General features: G+C 41.5%; 1 protein-coding gene across 2 annotated transcripts; it reads right to left on the bottom strand.

Annotated features, from left to right (window-relative positions):
* Positions 1–2,923: 2,923 nt before the first annotated feature.
* Positions 2,924–16,019, bottom strand: COPS3 (COP9 signalosome subunit 3). Of its 2 annotated transcripts, none has more exons than XM_064520103.1 (12): positions 15,794–16,019; positions 12,958–13,087; positions 11,036–11,148; positions 10,872–10,921; positions 9,968–10,060; positions 9,097–9,276; positions 7,704–7,844; positions 5,690–5,863; positions 4,623–4,709; positions 4,181–4,294; positions 3,520–3,600; positions 2,924–3,258 (listed from the first exon to the last, which is right to left on the bottom strand). In XM_064520103.1, exons 1-12 carry the CDS (start codon positions 15,846–15,848, stop codon positions 3,205–3,207), a joined length of 1,272 nt encoding a protein of 423 aa, XP_064376173.1. In that variant the 5' UTR covers positions 15,849–16,019; the 3' UTR covers positions 2,924–3,204. The 2 variants fall into 2 exon arrangements, with proteins under 2 accessions (XP_064376173.1, XP_025951003.1); XM_026095218.2 differs by lacking the exon at positions 15,794–16,019 and adding an exon at positions 15,229–15,336.
* Positions 16,020–18,256: the final 2,237 nt, after the last annotated feature.

Genomic DNA, 18,256 nt, shown 5'->3' with positions numbered 1-18,256 from the left:
TTAAACAACTTCTCAGGTCTAACCTCCTCAGCCAGTTTGGCCATGCAGAAAACAATTCCTACGTTATACAGATAACCTATGACAACACACAAAACGGGTCGCAGTTGTACTGTAGAATAAAGGGAATTGTATAGAATGAGGCAACTTTAGTTACGCAAAAGCATATGGTGCAATGGCAATACTGCAGGTGTATTAGCAAAGTTCACTAGTTCAGGCTCCTCAGTGACACAAAAATAGGAGAGGTGGTTGCATACAGACAGCTTCTAGCCATTTTTTTTTAAAACAAACTTGTCAGTACCTGCTAAGTATAACTGAACTAGAGACCCCTCCTGTGGCTAAAAAGTGTAGTTGCAAGTCTCATGCTACCTTCGTAACTGCATTTTATATCTTTGCTATTTAAGATGCATGAAAATATGATGAGTTAGATATCAAAGCACGCACTCAGTATTTTGTGATCACACCTTGCGGTCATGCACAACAGGAAGAACTAGCTGCAGCGCTTCACACATCCTAAGTTCAGATAAACACAGCACATAGTGGTCTTGTATTCTATCAAAGCCCTTCCCTACAACAAATATAAGTTACAACCAGAAAGCTCTAGTGTTCTCAAAGCTTCTCAGTTGGCCACAGCCAATGCTATTAGTTCCAAGACTTGAAGGAGCTACTCCATTAAAAATGTGGAAGACTTGGTTTCAACGGGATCTCTAGACATGCAGATGCCACATGGTATGTATTTATCAGATCCCTACTTAGAAGCCCTTCTGCAAAGCCCTTTTGGTGAATGCTTTCCATCTACTCGACTCTAGTGGTGGGACCTGACTTTGAATTTTCAACAGCAGTTGGGGAATTTAACAGTGCAATTATCCACATCAGAAAAGAAACTTTAGCAGATCTCTAACTTTCAAAGCATTACCCTTAAAAAACCGATCAAGAAAAACAGCAGTATATATAATCTGAAACTATCACAAAGCAATTCCTACCCTCCTTTTGACATGTAGTATGGATTTACTTTACCTACTTTAGGCAAGGAAAAAAAAAAGAAAAAAGCTGCTATTTGTCAGCTGCACGTATTAGTTTGCTTGCAATTCCACACATACAAAAGCCCCTGCAACAGCTCTCAGCAGACGTGTCCACGTTCACCAATAGGAACTAGTGCTACAAAACCTTAGCCATGCTAAGTGGACATTTCTGGTTCTTCTCGAACTTCACAAAAGCATTCTTCATACATTCTGCCCCAGCAAGCGATCCCTTGGTGACGAAAGGCAAGCTTTCCACATATTTGTCTGCGTGGCAGTTTGGGGTTAGTCATTGTCAGTACTTTCTGTGACTACTGCACATGATCGCACATACTTCTACAACCCAACTTCGTGTTGGAGCCTGCAGCGCTATGAATCACATATTAACACTTCCACAGTACCAGAGCAGAAAATTGTATAAGCATGTTCAGCACTGAAATCACTGCAGGATTAACTAGGAAAAGGCTTTAAAAATCATAAATATCTTTAATTACAAGACTGGTAAGGCAAGTTATGAAAAAACAAGATTTTGTTTTAAGATTAGGTGTAAAAGTTGCCTTCAAACATGGAAGTCGCTATGATAGGAAGCACAAGTACTCAATGGTGAGCTACTAACACTATGGACCTATGCTGCATTTGCTACTAAATTGCTATTTTATACTTTTAAACCTTTATTCACCACCTAAAGAACAGCCTGGGGACACTTCTCTTCTACTAGAGAGCACACCCCTGTCACAGAGGCTCTGCTAGAATTAGGATGGCATTTTTAAAAAAAAACTGCAACAGTTCTGTATGAGCAGTGGAAGCACTAATGGTGTATTTTCCAACCACCGGTGACCTCAATACATAGAAGTTTCACACAGCAAGAGCCAGAAATGTTTAGTTCCCACTTAGGCACCTGAAAAAAGCTGGCAGGTTACCAGCAGTAGCAAGCAACTCCTATTCAGGTGTTTAAGTAGGAAGCACTGGATGCTGAGCTGCTCACATTCTGACTTGATGACAGGTTTATTTATGTCTGATAGTAGGAGATTTGCACTGACATGAAGTGTTTCAAAGGTGCTTGAGCAATAATAATCTTCAAGAGCTACAGAAAAATAAAGAGCCCATTGCTTCAAAGAGTGAAGCACTTAAGGAATCCAATGACAACGTTGTGATGGTTGAAATAGTGACTGAAAAACCAGATGTTATTCCAACATGTTATTTCCAAATAAAACTCTGCTTTTAGGAGAGCTGTATAGGATTCTATCATAAAGAATTGCTTTCTTTGAAAACAAAGAAGAGATCTATAGCATGGCCTTCACTTAGACTGATTTTCAACACAGAAAAGTATTAGAGGGTTGAATAAACTCCTTTATGCCATATTGTATAGGAGCAAGAATTTAGACTTCTTTCAGTGTGAACAACTTCATATCCAGCATCCTCCAGAACACCAGGGTCTTCCAACTATCCTTTTGTTTAGGCCCAAGAAATTTGATCTAATAGCAAACATTATTAGGAAATATTTTGTACCAGAAACTTAAAAAAAAAAAAAAATCATAAATAGCTGTCATATGGATGCCCTACAGTGATTTCTGCTCTTCAGCAAAACCACCTTACAAGGACTCATTAATAAGCTCACCCTTTTGGGAAGAACATGGTTCTTATTTCATCATTTACTAGACAGCAGCCAACTACATGGGACATATGCAGATTATAAACGTAGAGAGTTTTACTCAGACTCCCCACCCCTCCCCCTACCATACATATGATAAATCTGCACTTGGAGCCAACTTTAAATACAAAATAATGAACCAGTAATTCTCTTGTAAGTGAACCAACACTAGCTTGTATTCTTCCCTGAATAAACACTTTTTTTTTTTGCAGAAAAGGAAAAGGACTGCTACAGAAACACAGCAACATTCAAACCCTTTAAAACAAAAGGTAGATTATTTAATGCATTAACGATGTTAATCTGAAGATAAATAAATCCACAACAGACTTAAGTTTCTTTTGAGATTTCCTTTTTCTTTGCAGAGAATATTTCTGAAATTATACAGTACTGAGAGGGTGTTCTTTTATTTTCTTAATGTCCAGGTGTAAAGCAAAGCTCAGTTCTCTCTGCTCTCTTCATGGAACTCCTCAATGCCCTATTCCAGGCGTGATTCTCTTAAGCTTTTACTTGAAAGCGGAGTGATGAGCAACATTAATTTCAGGAATAACTGGATGGTTTGGTCCCTGAGTCATCTTCTTGAGAGCCCATACTCTGGAAGGCAAAGAGTTATTTCTTCAAAAACAGGCCTGAAGATTTACCTTTGAGACAGACAACTTCAGAGTTAATAGGTAGGAAAATAAAGTGCATAGAAATAATTTACACTTCCTTTTTTATGTTTACAAAGCATTATTTTTATCCAAATTACATATATATATATGGAATCATCAACACTGTAAATACTGACATTCAGTGTAACACATACTCACTGCACTGAATGTCTTCCTTACTTTTACAGGATCCTAAGTTAATTACCTTCTGCACAAACTGAGGGTTCACAGTGATCTCTTGATCCATGGCTTTCAGTCGTTCATCAAGCTCTATACATTTCAGCATCTTAAAAAAAGTGAAAATATTAAGTTGATTATTTTGTCCAGCTTGTAACAAGATCTTCAAGCTATTCATGACTGAACTATGTAGAACCAAAAATGTTAGCCATCACAAAAGTTCAAAGTCAAGATGTTCTTCTCCTCCATGTCCCAAACAAAAGCATTAGGTCATTTTTCTATTTTTGATGCATGTCTTCCTAACAATCCTTTTTAAGGCCACTGATAGACAGCCCCATAAGGGTCAACCACCTCAGTTTGCAGGTAGCTTATCACCAACCACTAGAATTAATCCTTGAAGTCTGAAACACTCAATCTTTCTAAACCAGTCAATTCAAGGGACTAAGTCACCGACATTAGGCAGCCTACTGAAACAGCTCAGGTTGTACAGAAGATAGAACAGAAAACTCATTGATAGTACACTTAAACACTTAAATATGAGTACTGTGAAATACTAGAGTAATGATTCATAGTCCTGATTCTCCACATTTAAAGTGACCTAGCTTGATTTCTTCCAGCAGATTTCTGATTATAGACTAGGGTTCTTCGGCAGAAATTCCAACAGCAAAAATACCTCAAAGATTATTTACCTCCTGATCAATGTTATGAAGCATAGCTGGATTGTTATATTTTTCAGGATTATCGTGGAAACAGACCATACCATCTTTCTGATTAATACTTGCAAAGATTTCACCATCTTCTATCTGAAAGGAGAGAGGGTTTAATACAAGTTAGAGCTAAGTATGAAATTCTATGTAGCTGCAAGACATGGATGGCTTGCAGAATCACCTTTATCTTATTTGCTTTCTATTGCTTAACAGTTTTCTGAAGACAAATGATGCATGCCTCATTTTAAGCAGAGGCTCTCTCTTCAGACTTCAAGAGCAGTGTAAACATCACAGCACAATAACAGTACTTCTTTCACCCTGAAAAAAAACCATTCCTCAGCCATTCAGAACATTCACTACCAAAACACTTGAAAGCTCTTAATTTGGATCAATTTTTTAAAATTAGGATAGTAACAGGCCTTACCATGTGGAGGACGTATTTCTCTGCTTCTTGGGGTCCTGACAACTGCACTCGACTTGCCATATCTTGTAATGATAATGTAAGAAATGTCTGAAATTTAAAGTATCAAAGCATTAAAACCTGATGCTGACAACTTTCCCTATCAAATTTTTAGGGCCTATATAACTTTATTTTTGAAGTCCAATGGACAGGACCAAGCAGAACACATAGTTATCACTTACAAAAGCACAAGAGAGGAAGAAATGACTTAATTCCCAAAGAAGGTAATTTGTGCTCTGCAGCCATGTATAAAACTAATGGAGCCATTATTCCATTTCTGCAATCTCTTCTTTCCCAGAGAACCACGTTCAATCTCTTCCCCCATCTTTTTACATGAATAAGGCTTGCCCATTGCTTGAATTCACTTCGAAAGATGCATGTATTGCTTTACTTCAGAGGTTAGCTCCACTTCAGCAAACATCATTTAAGTTAAGCTTTCTAAAAAACAGCCTTCCCCTGATCATCTCTAAAGATTAGTTTGATCTCTTCAGCTGAAGCAGCATACCACTCCACTGCTTTTGTTTCTCCTTTACTTCAGACACTCCTCCAAATTGTCCCTTTCACTCACTCTTCTCTAATGAGGTAACCTGTAAAGTTCAGGTTTCCTGTCTTTTGGAGAAAGATGATCATGACATTTTTGGTTACACAGGGAAGTTTTATGGGCCAAGTTCTCTCATTTGAGCTAGCAAAACCACTGACTTAGATCAGCACACTGCCAGATGTACCATGGTTTGGAAGCTTCAGGACAAAAAGGAAGCAGACAAGGAGATACACGCTTTCTATTTGAATTAAAGAAGCTACACATGGCAGTATCCATATTGAACCATCTTTTCGGTAATGCACAGGTAGCCAAATGAATTCATCTTCTATATAGAACATTTCAAAAACTCATAGTGCTGTTTCAGAGGGGTGAATTTAAGTTTTAGCCATTTCGCTGTGAGATTATTACATTATCAGTTTGCTCTGATTTGAATCAACTTCAGAGAAGCACTGTTTGGGGAAGACTCAGCAAAACGAAACACACATCTTACCTTGGTTAGCCTCTGAATATTCTTTTTGTAAAGAGATGACAAGCATTGCTTAACCAGCCCCATATTGTTATCCCTTGTGAATGTTTCACTGTGTTTGTTCACCAGATTTCGAAGCTCTGAGGGTTTATTGGTTGAATAAACTTGTGCTAATTCATGGTAAGCATTGCTAAGGGGCTGCAATTAGAAAAACAAGAATTTTCCTTAAAGAACATGGAGTTCAACCAGCCTTGCAAAATCTATTCAGTATTTCAATTTTTAAAAGGTCATGCAAGTATAAAAGTGAAATTAAGTAGCTCAAGCTTCTTTCAAAATGAGGCCCACATAAAGTCTTTCAAGCAGTGATTGATCTTTGTACATTCAGTCCATATTAGTGCAATGTAAGATTTGGTAAAAAAAAAATTTCAAGAACTTCTGCATGATTGTTCTAGTTATGGAACATTAGGGAAAAAGTCCTTTAGTGGAGCACCATATGAAATAAGCTGAATTTAGGATAATTAAAATACTGGCTAGTCACTGCCCATCCATTAAGCTTGATTTACCCTCTAGGAGGCTGTCATCCTTCACTACAGTGAATCACAGCACGGACAATACCAACACATAATCAGAGGGTAAAGATTAATTCACCTAAATTACTTCTAAATGGCAGTTGGTTGTGCTTGCGTATTAGTATTTTAAGTAAGATGATTTTTGGAAACTTTTAAAAGCTTTGGTCACAGAACAGTGAACTCAGAGTTAACCAAAACAAGCATGCTTTCAGAAGTGGGTTATTTTCATAGGACCACACTCTTCTGACAGCTGTTTTGTCTTCCACCCTATACCTGATCAAAATGCTTATGGACTCCCAACTCTCAGTCTTCTCAGAAGCTTTAGAAAGCTAGTTTTGAAAGAAACTTGATATACTCTAATTCTCTAATATTTTGGAATGAGCAGACTAGTTTTCTAAACAGAAGTCTTCTCTGGCCAACTCACAGCAAGCAGAACACTGGAAAGTAGATAGTTCAAGTCTGAATCTCATGCCAGCAAGGACTGACGTAGAAGTAGGATCTTTGAACATCTATCTGTATTAAACCTTGCTCAATGCTGTGAAAAACTGTTGGATTCTAAAATTATGCAGCTCTGCTACACATACAATTGGAAGCACTTGAAGTACAGATGCTAATTAACACAAGTTCTCTGTTTCAGAGCAAATTATCCAAAACCAAGCATGCAAAATTTTATCCTAGGTTTGGGATTTCATTTCATTCACTCTCTCCACACACTAACCAGTAGTAAAGTAAACAGGAAACTGCTTCCAACTCTTCTCAGTTTTGCTAGCACATAAATTCTGACTACTATTAATTCACTGCTGATATTGAAAATGTTACACGTGAGATTTTATTTCCATTACAACTCACTGCATGTATTTCTAACTGCTTTCCCAAACAGGTCAGTACGGCTTTCCTTTTGCAGATGGGGAAATAACTGGAACTCAGTAGACAGGCAGGTTTTCTCCAGCAGTCACATGGAATAGTTGGCTTAAGTACCATTTCCTAGAGCAGTTTGCCAGCTACATATGGTATCAACTTCAGCTACATGAAGTTATAGTTGGACTTTTTTAGAACATGAGGACTGCGTATGGAAAGCCAAGTGTAACTTGAGTCTTGTTTGTGCTCTGAAAAGGTAAAAGCCTATCAACGGATATGCATCATCGGTGAACAAAATATTTATAATTGTGAAATCCTTTCAATCCTGGAGTTTTCCCCAAATTAAGTTTAAAAACCTTTATTGCCAATATGAACAATAGAGTTTGTATGTTTGGGATAGACTTAAGAGTTGCCACACGGGCAATCCTTAGCCATGCCTTTCATAGCCAGGAAAGATAGTGAGAAGTGTCATTCTGGTATGTTGTACATCATCTCCCATGATCCGAAACATTAAATAGTACCATAAAAGTAAGGGTACAAAAATTCTTGCCCACATGGATAACGAGTTCAGATTTCTTGTTCTATTATTTAGCTATATTCACAAGACTTACCTTAATGAATCTACCAACTATCTGGGAAGTGTATTTTGGTAGCTGTTGAACTTTGCCAAGTAGTATCAAAGAAACTAGAATATACTTTTTATACGACTCCAACATAATATGACTGACTGCCATGGCTGGAGTAGTTATTGCCTGAACAAGAGAGAAAGAAATTAAACAGAAAATCAATATGCTTCCTGGTAGGTCCTAGTAGCTACTGCATGAGGAGAATCTCAGTTTAAAGCTGCATGTACAAAGGATACAATGATGTAAGAAAATCACTTCTGAGCATTAAAGCCTAACTTTCTTCTGTCAAAATTAATTATCCAAAAACATCCTAAAAAAAGTAAATTCTGTACCAGCTATTCAAAATGTGTATCTTGCTACAATGAAGCCTATCTTAAAATAACTCTGCTAAGCCCAAAGCAAAACTTCCTTCCTTGGCATGTATCTAAAACTGTACTAGAAATCACCTGCAATTACTTGTTACTAGGAATGATAATACAGATCCTGTAGGAGCTGGACTTAAACAGATCCTTAAAGGAGTTTAATATATTACATCATCAGATCTCAGATTTAAGTGTGCTGGAAGAGGCTTGCAGGATAGGGAAAGGAGATTTTAGTTTATTATGCCAGTGCTACTGAAGAGCTCACCTTTGTTTATAAAAAAGAAAAATGCTGCACCAGTTTATTTTGTGCCTTTGACAGCAATTTTTTCCACTGAATTTTCTCAATTTCACAGTTGTCTTTTCTTCACAGAGAAAGTACGAGCAGCAAATATTGCAGACTTCCCTCAAAATTAGCAAAGGTCTCAGGAAACAAAACCACTCGACTCATTTTACTTGAAAACACACCATTCTGAATGTCAGCCTGTGAACTGCTTCATATGCAAATAGTAATAAGCAGGCATTTGAAAAATATTTACAGCAAGATAAATTTAACATCAACCTTCGAGTTGGTGCAATTTTGTGGTGCAATAGTTACTTGGCTGTAAGAGACCTTTTTAGAGGAGAACATTTCCAAAGACAGCTTGTCATTATTTGTTACTTCCCTTAAACTTAAAGCATTTCAGAGACAACCATTCAGGCTATGCCTTCTATAAAATAACTTATAAATTAAAACTATCCCAGATCAGTTTTTACGTATAACTGTGATGTACACGTGCAAAATCAAAACCAATGTAAATGATGAATACCACTATAGATCTATTAACAGAACTATAACCTAAAGATGAAGAATGGAAATAATAACTGGAGACTCCTTGTATTTTATACTAGATACACGGCACTTATTGCAGGTTTTGGTGGCAATTCAGAGATGATATGTTCTCTCCATGCTATCATACAAGCAATTCATGCCCTTCAATTGATCACATTTTAAACTTACCATTTTAATTTAACATTACCTGTTCATAAAAGTAGAGTGCTCTTTCAAAGTTCTTTAGCCCAGTGTATATCATCCCACCATAATAGTAGTAACATAAAAAGTGCTTCGCATCATATGCCCCATTCTCTTTACAAATATCCATCATGTCCACATCTAGATACGGGAGGGCAGGTTTAAAGCATTTTGCTAACAAACAGAGCTACAAGAAAATAAACCAAATTTTCATAAGTTAGCCATTTGCATTCAAGTTTTAATGAGGAAAAAATGGAAACTAAGTTCATTTAGCACCATTTAATAAATCTTACACTGTATATCAGTAGCAGTGTAAAGCAGACTGTTCATTACATCATGATATTTGAAGAACTCGTAATTTATACCAGTTCACAAACAGTATTATCAGAATCCTAAAGAAATTGTACTCTGACAAAGCTGCTTGAAACTCCAGGCCTTCCAGACTATATGCTGACAGCACTTAATATTGCACTAAACATTCCCATCCAAACCAAAATCCCAGGAGCCAAGAACGAGACAGAAGTGGCAAATGCAGGCCAAAGGCACTGACACAAACGTGCCTTTTGTCAAGCTTGAGCAAACAGTATCTGGCTGTTACACTTAAACTATGTCTAGACAGAGCTGTGCATGACTTTCAGCTTAGAGAGAAGTAATGTCAAAGGACTTTCAGAAGTCATGCAAAAAAACCCCAAAACATCTGAGGAGATGCGCTGAACATTTAAAATAAACAGAAGGGATTTTATTGCAGTATATCATATTATTTATTACTGGAAAAAACAATTAAAATCCATTTTTACACTGCCGTATGTAAACATTCCTCAAAGGGTTGTGGGTATTTCAAAGCTGCTACTCAGAATAAGCCCTAATATTACTCTTACCTGGCAGAGATCTGCATGTATTGAGGTCAGCTGGTTTGTGTTCATCTGCATCTTGTCTATGGCTTGTCTGAGAATGCTAATTCCTCGCAGGGGCTGTCAGAAATTACATCTCTTTCAGATAATTTCTCATAGATGGCAGCACATTGGATCTTATGTTGACACTTACAAATGAAAAATAACACTAATTGATAGGTTCCATTAAGTAACAGTTAACCTGAGGTTCCCTTTTTGTACGATACTGCAGTCTCAGAAAATAAAATTAACCGTGGCTATATAACTTCTCCTGATAAACTAAATAAAGTTAGCAATTCTGCTCCAAAAAGACAACCTCATCAGAAATACAGGAGTTTGTATTGATAACAGACCCTTTTCTTAACACCATGTGAAGTCCCACCAAAATCAAAAGCAATAACTTCACTTGGAGCAGATTTGACCTCTATTTCTATTTCAGACTAGATTCCAACGAAAATGTCCTGAAAAAGTCCCATTTCTTAGCATCAAAATCATTACTCAAACTTTTTTTAAACAAGCTTCCCTTTCATTTTAAGGCATTTAATTAAGAATGTTATATGACTGATGGGATAACATTGAAACTAGTAACACTGACTCACCAGTACTAGCAATTTTTGCAGCTCTGTCCTGCTCATGTACATATTATCTGAAGAACACTCTTGGCACTGCTGATGTGTGCGTGCATGCGTGCATTTAAAGTGATTCTCCCAACAAATTTTATCTTAAGTTTTTCTTTAAAATCTAGTTTTAGGTTCATTACATTTTAGTAGACTTTTTAAAAGTAAGGAGCTGCATAAACATACCTAAAATGAAGTTATTGGCAAAACTGTATGAAGACATTAAAAGACTGGATATGTAGGTAGCTTATTCATACTAGATGATACTTGCTCACCTGTTTTCTTTCCACAAGGGCATTTGTTAACTGGTGGCATAGGCCAGCAACTGAATACAATTGGAGGGGAGGGGGGAAAAAAACAAAAAAACAAACAGTGAAAATCAAGAACACCAAAGTATATAAAGAGATTTGCATAGACTCTTAAAGTGAGATTAACTTACAAGTGTCTGTTGCGTATCTAATGTGCTCCCCATTACAAGTGCTGATAAAAAGCTGCACCTGTGAGAATAATGTTTCGAAGTCAGGGATGCTGGGCATAGAAAACTTCACAAACCTAAAACAAGGCAGAAAAAAAAAAGTTTAACACTTCACTTTGGAGGATGAATAAGAAAGCTTCATTTTCACCTCTAAGTCTCTGCAGATGCATGAAGCTGCTTGGAAACAAATCCAAAGTGTGTATTACAGATGGCATATGATTTCCACTCCGGGACTACATACTTCATTTCAGTAAAAACATTTAGGCCACATTAAACATGGATTTCCCTAGGAGCTGCACAGTATTTAAAAACATGTTTTCAGCACACATCTCTATTTTGCATCCAGTAAGAACTACAATTAAGAACAAGCTATGGCAAACACAAGAATGATTTGGTACAGTAGTTGCAATCATAATAAAAACACTGGCTAAAGATGATGAATTTTAATACTGAGCCATGCACAACTTCTCTAAACACCTTTGCTTATATACCATCTCCTGCTTGAATGTGCTGGAGTTTCTCTACTATTAAATCATTAGATGTGTATCTCTTCAGAAGAGCTCTTGCTCTTCATTTCCAGTCTCTCTTCATGTCTGACAGCTCCTTAGCACTCTGTAGCCTGAAGACTTGCACACTGCTTTTTCTATAAGATTAGCTGTGATGCTCATCTGACTGCAATGAAGTCTTTAGCTATGTATCCTACAAAAGTCACAAAAACATGCAGAAAAAAAAAATCTATTCAATGCTGTTGGAAGGTATCCAATTCAATCCTATAGCAACTTCAGTTGCTATACGCTATAATATGCAGCTCAAACCTACATAGATCGTGAACCACCCCTACAAGGGTAATGACTGTCCTAGTTACGTGCTGTCTCCCCTTCCCTGTCTCTTTAAAAAGTCTTGCTCTACTAGTGTAGGGAGTTTTCCATGCCACAGTTTCAGCCAGGAACAAACTTACCTATATGCTTCACTGATACCATCTCTTCAAACACTACAGGTTAAACATTCATTCTTACAAACAGTTATCTTCCTTCCTCCACATGTTTTGATGACTGTTTTTATGTACCCCATGATATAATTCTTCTGCTGATACAATACAGGTGCCCTGCTTTTTGTGAATTCCATTATATATTTTTGCGAGATGCTAGTGAAGTGAAAGATACTAGTGAAATAGTGTATTATCTCTGTACATTATATTCATCTTATTTCAAAGGGATAGTAGATCAAGAACCAGAATTCTGATTTTTCCTTTAATAGTCTATTTTAAATAATAATGGAACTTGTAGACACTTCCCTTGCAGTTCAGTACAGCTGGAAAATACAGTTTGAGCTTCATAGCCAAATTTCCAAAAAACAAAAAATATCTTTACCTCACCTCAGCATCACCAAGGTGATTTAAGTATTATCTTAAACTGCAGATGGCACCAAGAACCTCAATGCTGGCTGGAGACAAGTGCCCAAGAATTAAGATAAGAACCATGTTTCACTGGAAAAAAACTTTTGCTTAATGCCTGCAGTCTGGCTTACTAATGCCCTGTCAGTCAGATAAAAGTAATAATAAATGAAAACATCAGTGTTATGTCTTTTTGCTGAACATGTAGGGAAGAATACTTATGCAGATATAAACATGAGAAATAGATAAGGGGCAGGGGGGAGCTTTGACAGTCATAGTATTTTACAAGCGCCAGAATTTTTCCTTTGAAAACACAAGCTTGCCTTGGTATTCTTTCTAATAAAATGTGCATCACACAAGGAAATTAAGCACCATTATAAGAAGCATGGAGTAAAAATATTTATGTCCAAAAGTAAGATGTTTTGCTGACAGTTCATCATCTTTCCTGAGATTTTGATATTAAGAGATTTAATTAAAAGAAAACAACACTTACAAGACAGCAAGAACGCCTAATGAGTGTTCCTGCACATCCAGGGCACCAAGCACTGTATCCAGATGGGAGAGATTTTTTGCTAGCAGTTCTCCACTTTTATTGATCAACTCACAAAGCTGGGTCATTTGCCCTGAAACATGAAACATTGTTGTCAAACTCTAATTAGAAAACACTCATGCATTCCCATACTTGATTACTCCTTGCTTCCCTCTCTAATCTGAGAAAAAAAAGTCATCTCACCCAGAGAAATTACTTTTTTGTAATACACTAGGCACAGTTTTCAACAAGTGAGGTGCCAACAGTATGTGTTTTTAAATAGAAACAGTTAAGCTTCTGGCCCTTGAGACTGTAAAGAAAACCCTAAGAGCACAAACAGAATATGAAATGCACCATCAACTTGCCTCATCAGAGAGAGGGCTTCAGGGCTCTCATATCAAAGCCAAGCTTCGCCTGAGCTAAGTCACCAAGACTTTGGTCAGTTTACTGCGATTCAAAATTCTGTCTCATGTAAGTGTGATCTACACTTGTGCCTTCTAGATATCACAGGGAAAAACAATTCCGAGACCAGCACCCCTGTCAAAAAAATTGCAACAACAGGCCTTGTTGCTTGCTACTTCTCAAGTGCCAGGTCAACCTTTTCAGGTCTGCTTATAAATGCTTTCTGAAATAAGCATTAAAATTACAACTAAATACACAGAACAACAGGATTTTTAAAACTGTTTTTAAACATACTTCATATAATTAGAACTACAATGTTATTTGAGGGAGCTATAAACATAGCATGTAAGACAACTACTTTGAGTTAGGAAAGTATGCTATACCCAAAAACCTTACAAAGAAAGCGAAGACAGATTACTATGAAGTGCTTTCGAAATCTTTTTTTCCCCCAAATTATTTAAAACCTTTTCCCTTTCTAAATCAGAGTGTTGTTTCAATTCTTGATCCCAGAAAAAGAAAAGGAGAAAGAAGAAACAGAGGTTCTCTTGCCTTTACAAAAATCATCATGAGATGTGGAATAGCATGTCTCTATTCATAGGGATTAACGTTACTCTAAAATGCCTCTGGCCTTTTCCTTTGAAAAATAAAACCTGGGAAGCCTTAACAATGAAAGTTTAACCTTGAAATAACAGAGAAATTAAATGGTCCAAATGTAGGACCAGAGTCCAAGAACCCAGAATCACAGCTGTCATCCCTAAAACAGCACTGTGTCGCGTTAAAACTCCAGGCATGCCTGTGGGAAGGAATAAAGATTGTAAAACTCTCTGTAGTTTGATAATGCTATTTGAGTAATGAGAAAACTTATATCCTGCCTAAAAGAAAAATCTATCCACTCTACTGCTATCATCTAGCATTTCCCTTTTAAAAAAATAGGAAAAAACTTATATAGTGTAAGTAGAAATATCCAAATTAGGTCAGACAAAGGTCTATTTATCTCATCTGCCACGCAGCCAAATGCTGATGCCCAGAGCAGAATAACAACACTACAAGCACACATACTTCTCCCGCACGCTCTCATAACCTCCAACAGTTTGTGCTCATGGGTGTACTGTCTTATAAAGAGGGCCCAGCCGACCAGTCCCTAACAGAAGGCCTTCCATGAAGCCAACCAGTCTTCTCTTGAGCCTTTAGCATCCACACAACCTTGTAACAAGAAGGTCCACAGCTAAACTACATACGTACAAAGAAGCACCTTCTTTTGTTTGTTTTGTACTTGCATCTTGCAGGCACAAGCTGTCTCTTGCCTCTGATACCCCGAGTAGAAATTCTGTACAATTAATGAGTTAAAACATAAAGTAGGAGAAAAACTGAGCTCTACCCAAATATAACTGCCAGAGATAAAGCCTGGGGCCATGGAAGTCATCAAAAGCTGATGCTTTCTCCTAGGCAGTGAATATCCCATACAGAGAAAAACAGAGAACACACTTTCAGGAGCATCAGTATAGCCAGAAAGTTCAAGAACTAGGAAATACTGTACCCACATACAGGAAAATTGGGAGTTTGGCAATAAAACTGGGAAAGTCTAACTAAGGAGATTAAAACACCTTCTGAGCGCTCAGTTACGGGAACTTTGATGTACAGCCCCAGACTTTCTATCATATGCTTCCATGGTAAGTCAAAAAAAAAAAAAAAAAAAAAAAAAAAACCCAACCCTCAGCAGTGGAGACAGAAGAGCTTTTCAGTGCACCAGAAATGAAGACGGTCTTTTTCTGTCCATATTCTGCTTTGTCCCCATGAAGAGAAGTACTTTAAAACACTCATCTTGCAACTTACATGCTCATCAGTTCGGTGACAGGCTAGGACATATACTGCCAGTTAAGGTCCCTATTATGTCCCCTCTTCCCCCCGGCGTGATTTCCAGGCTCGGATTTTGGCATAGCTGCCTGCATCTTCTCCAATTCACTCACCCGGGGGCTCCAACTACCAACAAATACCGGTTTGCAGCTGCCCTGGCAGAGGAAGCGATGTGCAAAGCGAGGGCGCAGCCTACCCGCCGGGCCCTGTCAAACCGGCCGGGGCCAAACCCTCCGAGTCCCCCTGTGAACGCGGCCTCCCCCGCAGCGGGGCACGGGGCCCTAAATCACCGCCCGGAGGGCGAGCGAGGGCCCGGCCGGGGCTGCCCGCGCCTCGCAGCAGCACCGCCCCACGGGGCCCGGCCGCCCGGGCCGCGCCCTCCGCACCTGAGGGAGGGCCGGCAGAGGGGGCAGGCCGCGGGCCGCCTCCCCCCCGCGGGCTCCCGGCGGCGCCGCGGGGCCGGCCAGGCCGCTCTCCGCCGGCCGCGGGCCCCTGCTCGGGGCGAGGCGGCCCCGCTCCCCGCGCGGCTCCCCCCCGCGGTCACCTTGGGCCGAGAGCTGCCGGACGCTGTTGACGAACTGCTCCAGGGCCGACGCCATCTTGGCGGCTGGCGGCGCGGCCGCGCGCGCTGCGGGCGGGGTGGGGCGGGGCGGACGGGGGAGGGGAGGAGGGGGCGGCCCGGCCCGGGAGCGGCGGGGGAAGCGGGAAGGGGCCTCCGGCACGGGCGCTGCCGCCGCCAGCCAATCAGCCGCCGCTGCGGGAGCCGCGAGACGCCCGCCGTCGCGCGTCACTTCCGCCGCGGCTCCCCTTCTCGCGAGACCGCCGGCCGCCCATCCCGCCCGCCGTGGTCGCCGCGGCAACGGCCGCCTTCCTCTCCCCGCCGGAAGTGCCCGCCCGGCCCGGGAGGCCATCTTAGTGCGGGAAGCCGTGACTCAGCAGGGTTGGGAGGTGAGGCTGGTGACGCCATGATGGCGTCACCCGCCCCCTCCTGTGTCGCGGTGTCAGGGGCTGCCTCCCGCCTCGCGCTGCCGGGCCGTCCCAGCACCCGCAGCGGCGCCCCCCAGTGCATGACGTCATGCAGCGGGCCACGTGACGTCAGCCGCCGCCTTCCACTGTAGGCCTGCAGTAAGGGGCGGCGAGGGCGGCAGCCTGCCCGCCGGGGAGGGCTCCTGTACACGGAGTTCAGTGTCCTTCTCACGGCAGCACGGCTCGCGTACCGGCCCGCGGCGCTCACACCGGGTCCGTGTGCAGCTGGCCACAGCGCAGGCCGCGAGCAGCCCCACGGCTGCTGCGGAGCCCCGCCGTACGCACCCGGAAACCTCTCCTCGTGCCGCAGTGACGGGTTTTAACACCTTCACGCAGGGAATGACTTCACAGCGAGACCTGGTTCTGTGCAGCGGTATTCGCTCTCTCACCAGGGCCTGGACTCAGTGGCTGCCAACCAATTATGTATAATTAAATTGCCTCATATCAGGGAACAAGATTTGCATAGCTAGTTCCAAGCAGCAGTGGTGTTCGTTCAGTTTATATAAACACAGGCATATTTTCCATCCCTATGGGAGCCAAACTTGTGAAGTACGCTGTGCTGAGCTGCTAAGGGCAGGGAGTTTGCTGGGGCTGGGAGGCTGTCCTTCAATAGGCTGTGAACGAGGAGGAAACCTTTCTCTGTGTCAGGAATGACGTGTATGTATTCTCTCACTACGTAGAAATGCCACGTATGTTGAAATCCCATTCTTTGCTGTGAGCAAGATGCATCTGGTGTGAGCGAGAGCAGAAGAGGGACTGGAAACGTCACAGATTTTCCCTCATAAGCTCTCTGGCTGTTTAACATCATGTACAACAACCTGGTTGTCAGGAATTCTGTTCCTTTATTCAGCCTATGACCTTCACCAAATCACTTGATCTTTGCAGCTCATTTGCCCTATATGTGAAACAAGGATAACGTACTGCCCTGAAAAATATCCCGAAATTGAGATGAAATATTCTGGAATTGGAAAGTCCTGTTATTACCATCAACCAGCATCTCTTCTTTCCCAGCTCAGCACTTACCTAATCTTGTTAGTCACAGTGTGAGGCCTTCTCCCTCTTTACCAGCTTTAATCCCCTAAGTGTTTTTTGACCACATTGATCTTTGGTGCTGTGTTGGAATATGCAGACCTTTACGGCAGGTAGTTTCTACGTCCGTCAGCACTTAAATCTGACACCTTGAGTTCCTCTCTGCATGGGCTGCCTATGGCACGTTAACTTTTGTGGCACCACACATTATCATCGCTATCTTAAGCATTCTTCTGGTCCAGGTATCTTCTTTTAAATGTTTATAACACCCGTATAGACAGAGCTGTGTCACATCTAATGAGATTCTGGGCAAAGCACAACTCCTTGCTGCGCATTGGTAGAAAGAGGCGTACTGTGTGTTAAGGTTTAGTTACAGAAATCACCATGGGGGTTACATATGTAGACTGTGCCCCAAAACACGTCCTAGCACAGCAGCTCCAAAACAGTGTGGACCGACACGGGGCAGAGGGGACAGTGGGGGTAGTGAGGGATGGCGGAGAGGGTCTGCAGCCAGCAGCACACAAGGGGAGGTGAAGCGGCATTGCAGGGCGCTGCAGCACGACGCCCCGAAGGAAGGGGTCTCAGCCCACGGGAGAAGTTGGGAAACTGCGGCAGCGAAGCATTTTGGCCAAGAACATCAGGTCTGGGTCGCACCCCGTCTCACTACGCCGCCTCCCTTGAGGACCAAGAGCCCAGAGTGGGTATCTCCATCCGAATGGCCCCGGTGGCGTGTCAGCGGGCCGCATGTGGGTGCTCACCGCCCTCGCCGTGCCCGGAGCGGGTGCTGAGGGGAGGCACCCCCGGACACGCGTGGGAAGGGCCCCCCCGCGCTCCCCTGCCCGGTACCCGGCGGGCTGCAGCGGCGGCGGCGGGCGGCGCGGAGCCGGCGCTGCGGGGACGGGCGGGCGGGCGGCTCGGCGCGGCTCGGGGTTGTCGCGCTCCGCAGGGCGCT

Source organism: Dromaius novaehollandiae, chromosome 14 (assembly GCF_036370855.1).
Source record: "Dromaius novaehollandiae isolate bDroNov1 chromosome 14, bDroNov1.hap1, whole genome shotgun sequence".
Classification (NCBI taxonomy): domain Eukaryota; kingdom Metazoa; phylum Chordata; class Aves; order Casuariiformes; family Dromaiidae; genus Dromaius; species Dromaius novaehollandiae.
The sequence above is the reverse complement of the archived record's forward strand: the minus strand, read 5'-3'. Positions and strand labels throughout refer to the sequence as shown.

Excerpts from the sequence above, each read along its gene's own strand:
- COPS3 (XM_064520103.1), bottom strand. The coding sequence starts at position 15,848 with ATGGCGTCGGCCCTGGAGCAGTTCGTCAACAGCGTCCGGCAGCTCTCG. Across the intron at positions 9,277-9,967 it reads TACATGCAGATCTCTGCCAG|CTCTGTTTGTTAGCAAAATG; the intron begins GTAAGAGTAATA and ends ATTTTCTTGTAG. Across the intron at positions 3,601-4,180 it reads TTCATAACATTGATCAGGAG|ATGCTGAAATGTATAGAGCT; the intron begins GTAAATAATCTT and ends ACTTTTTTTAAG.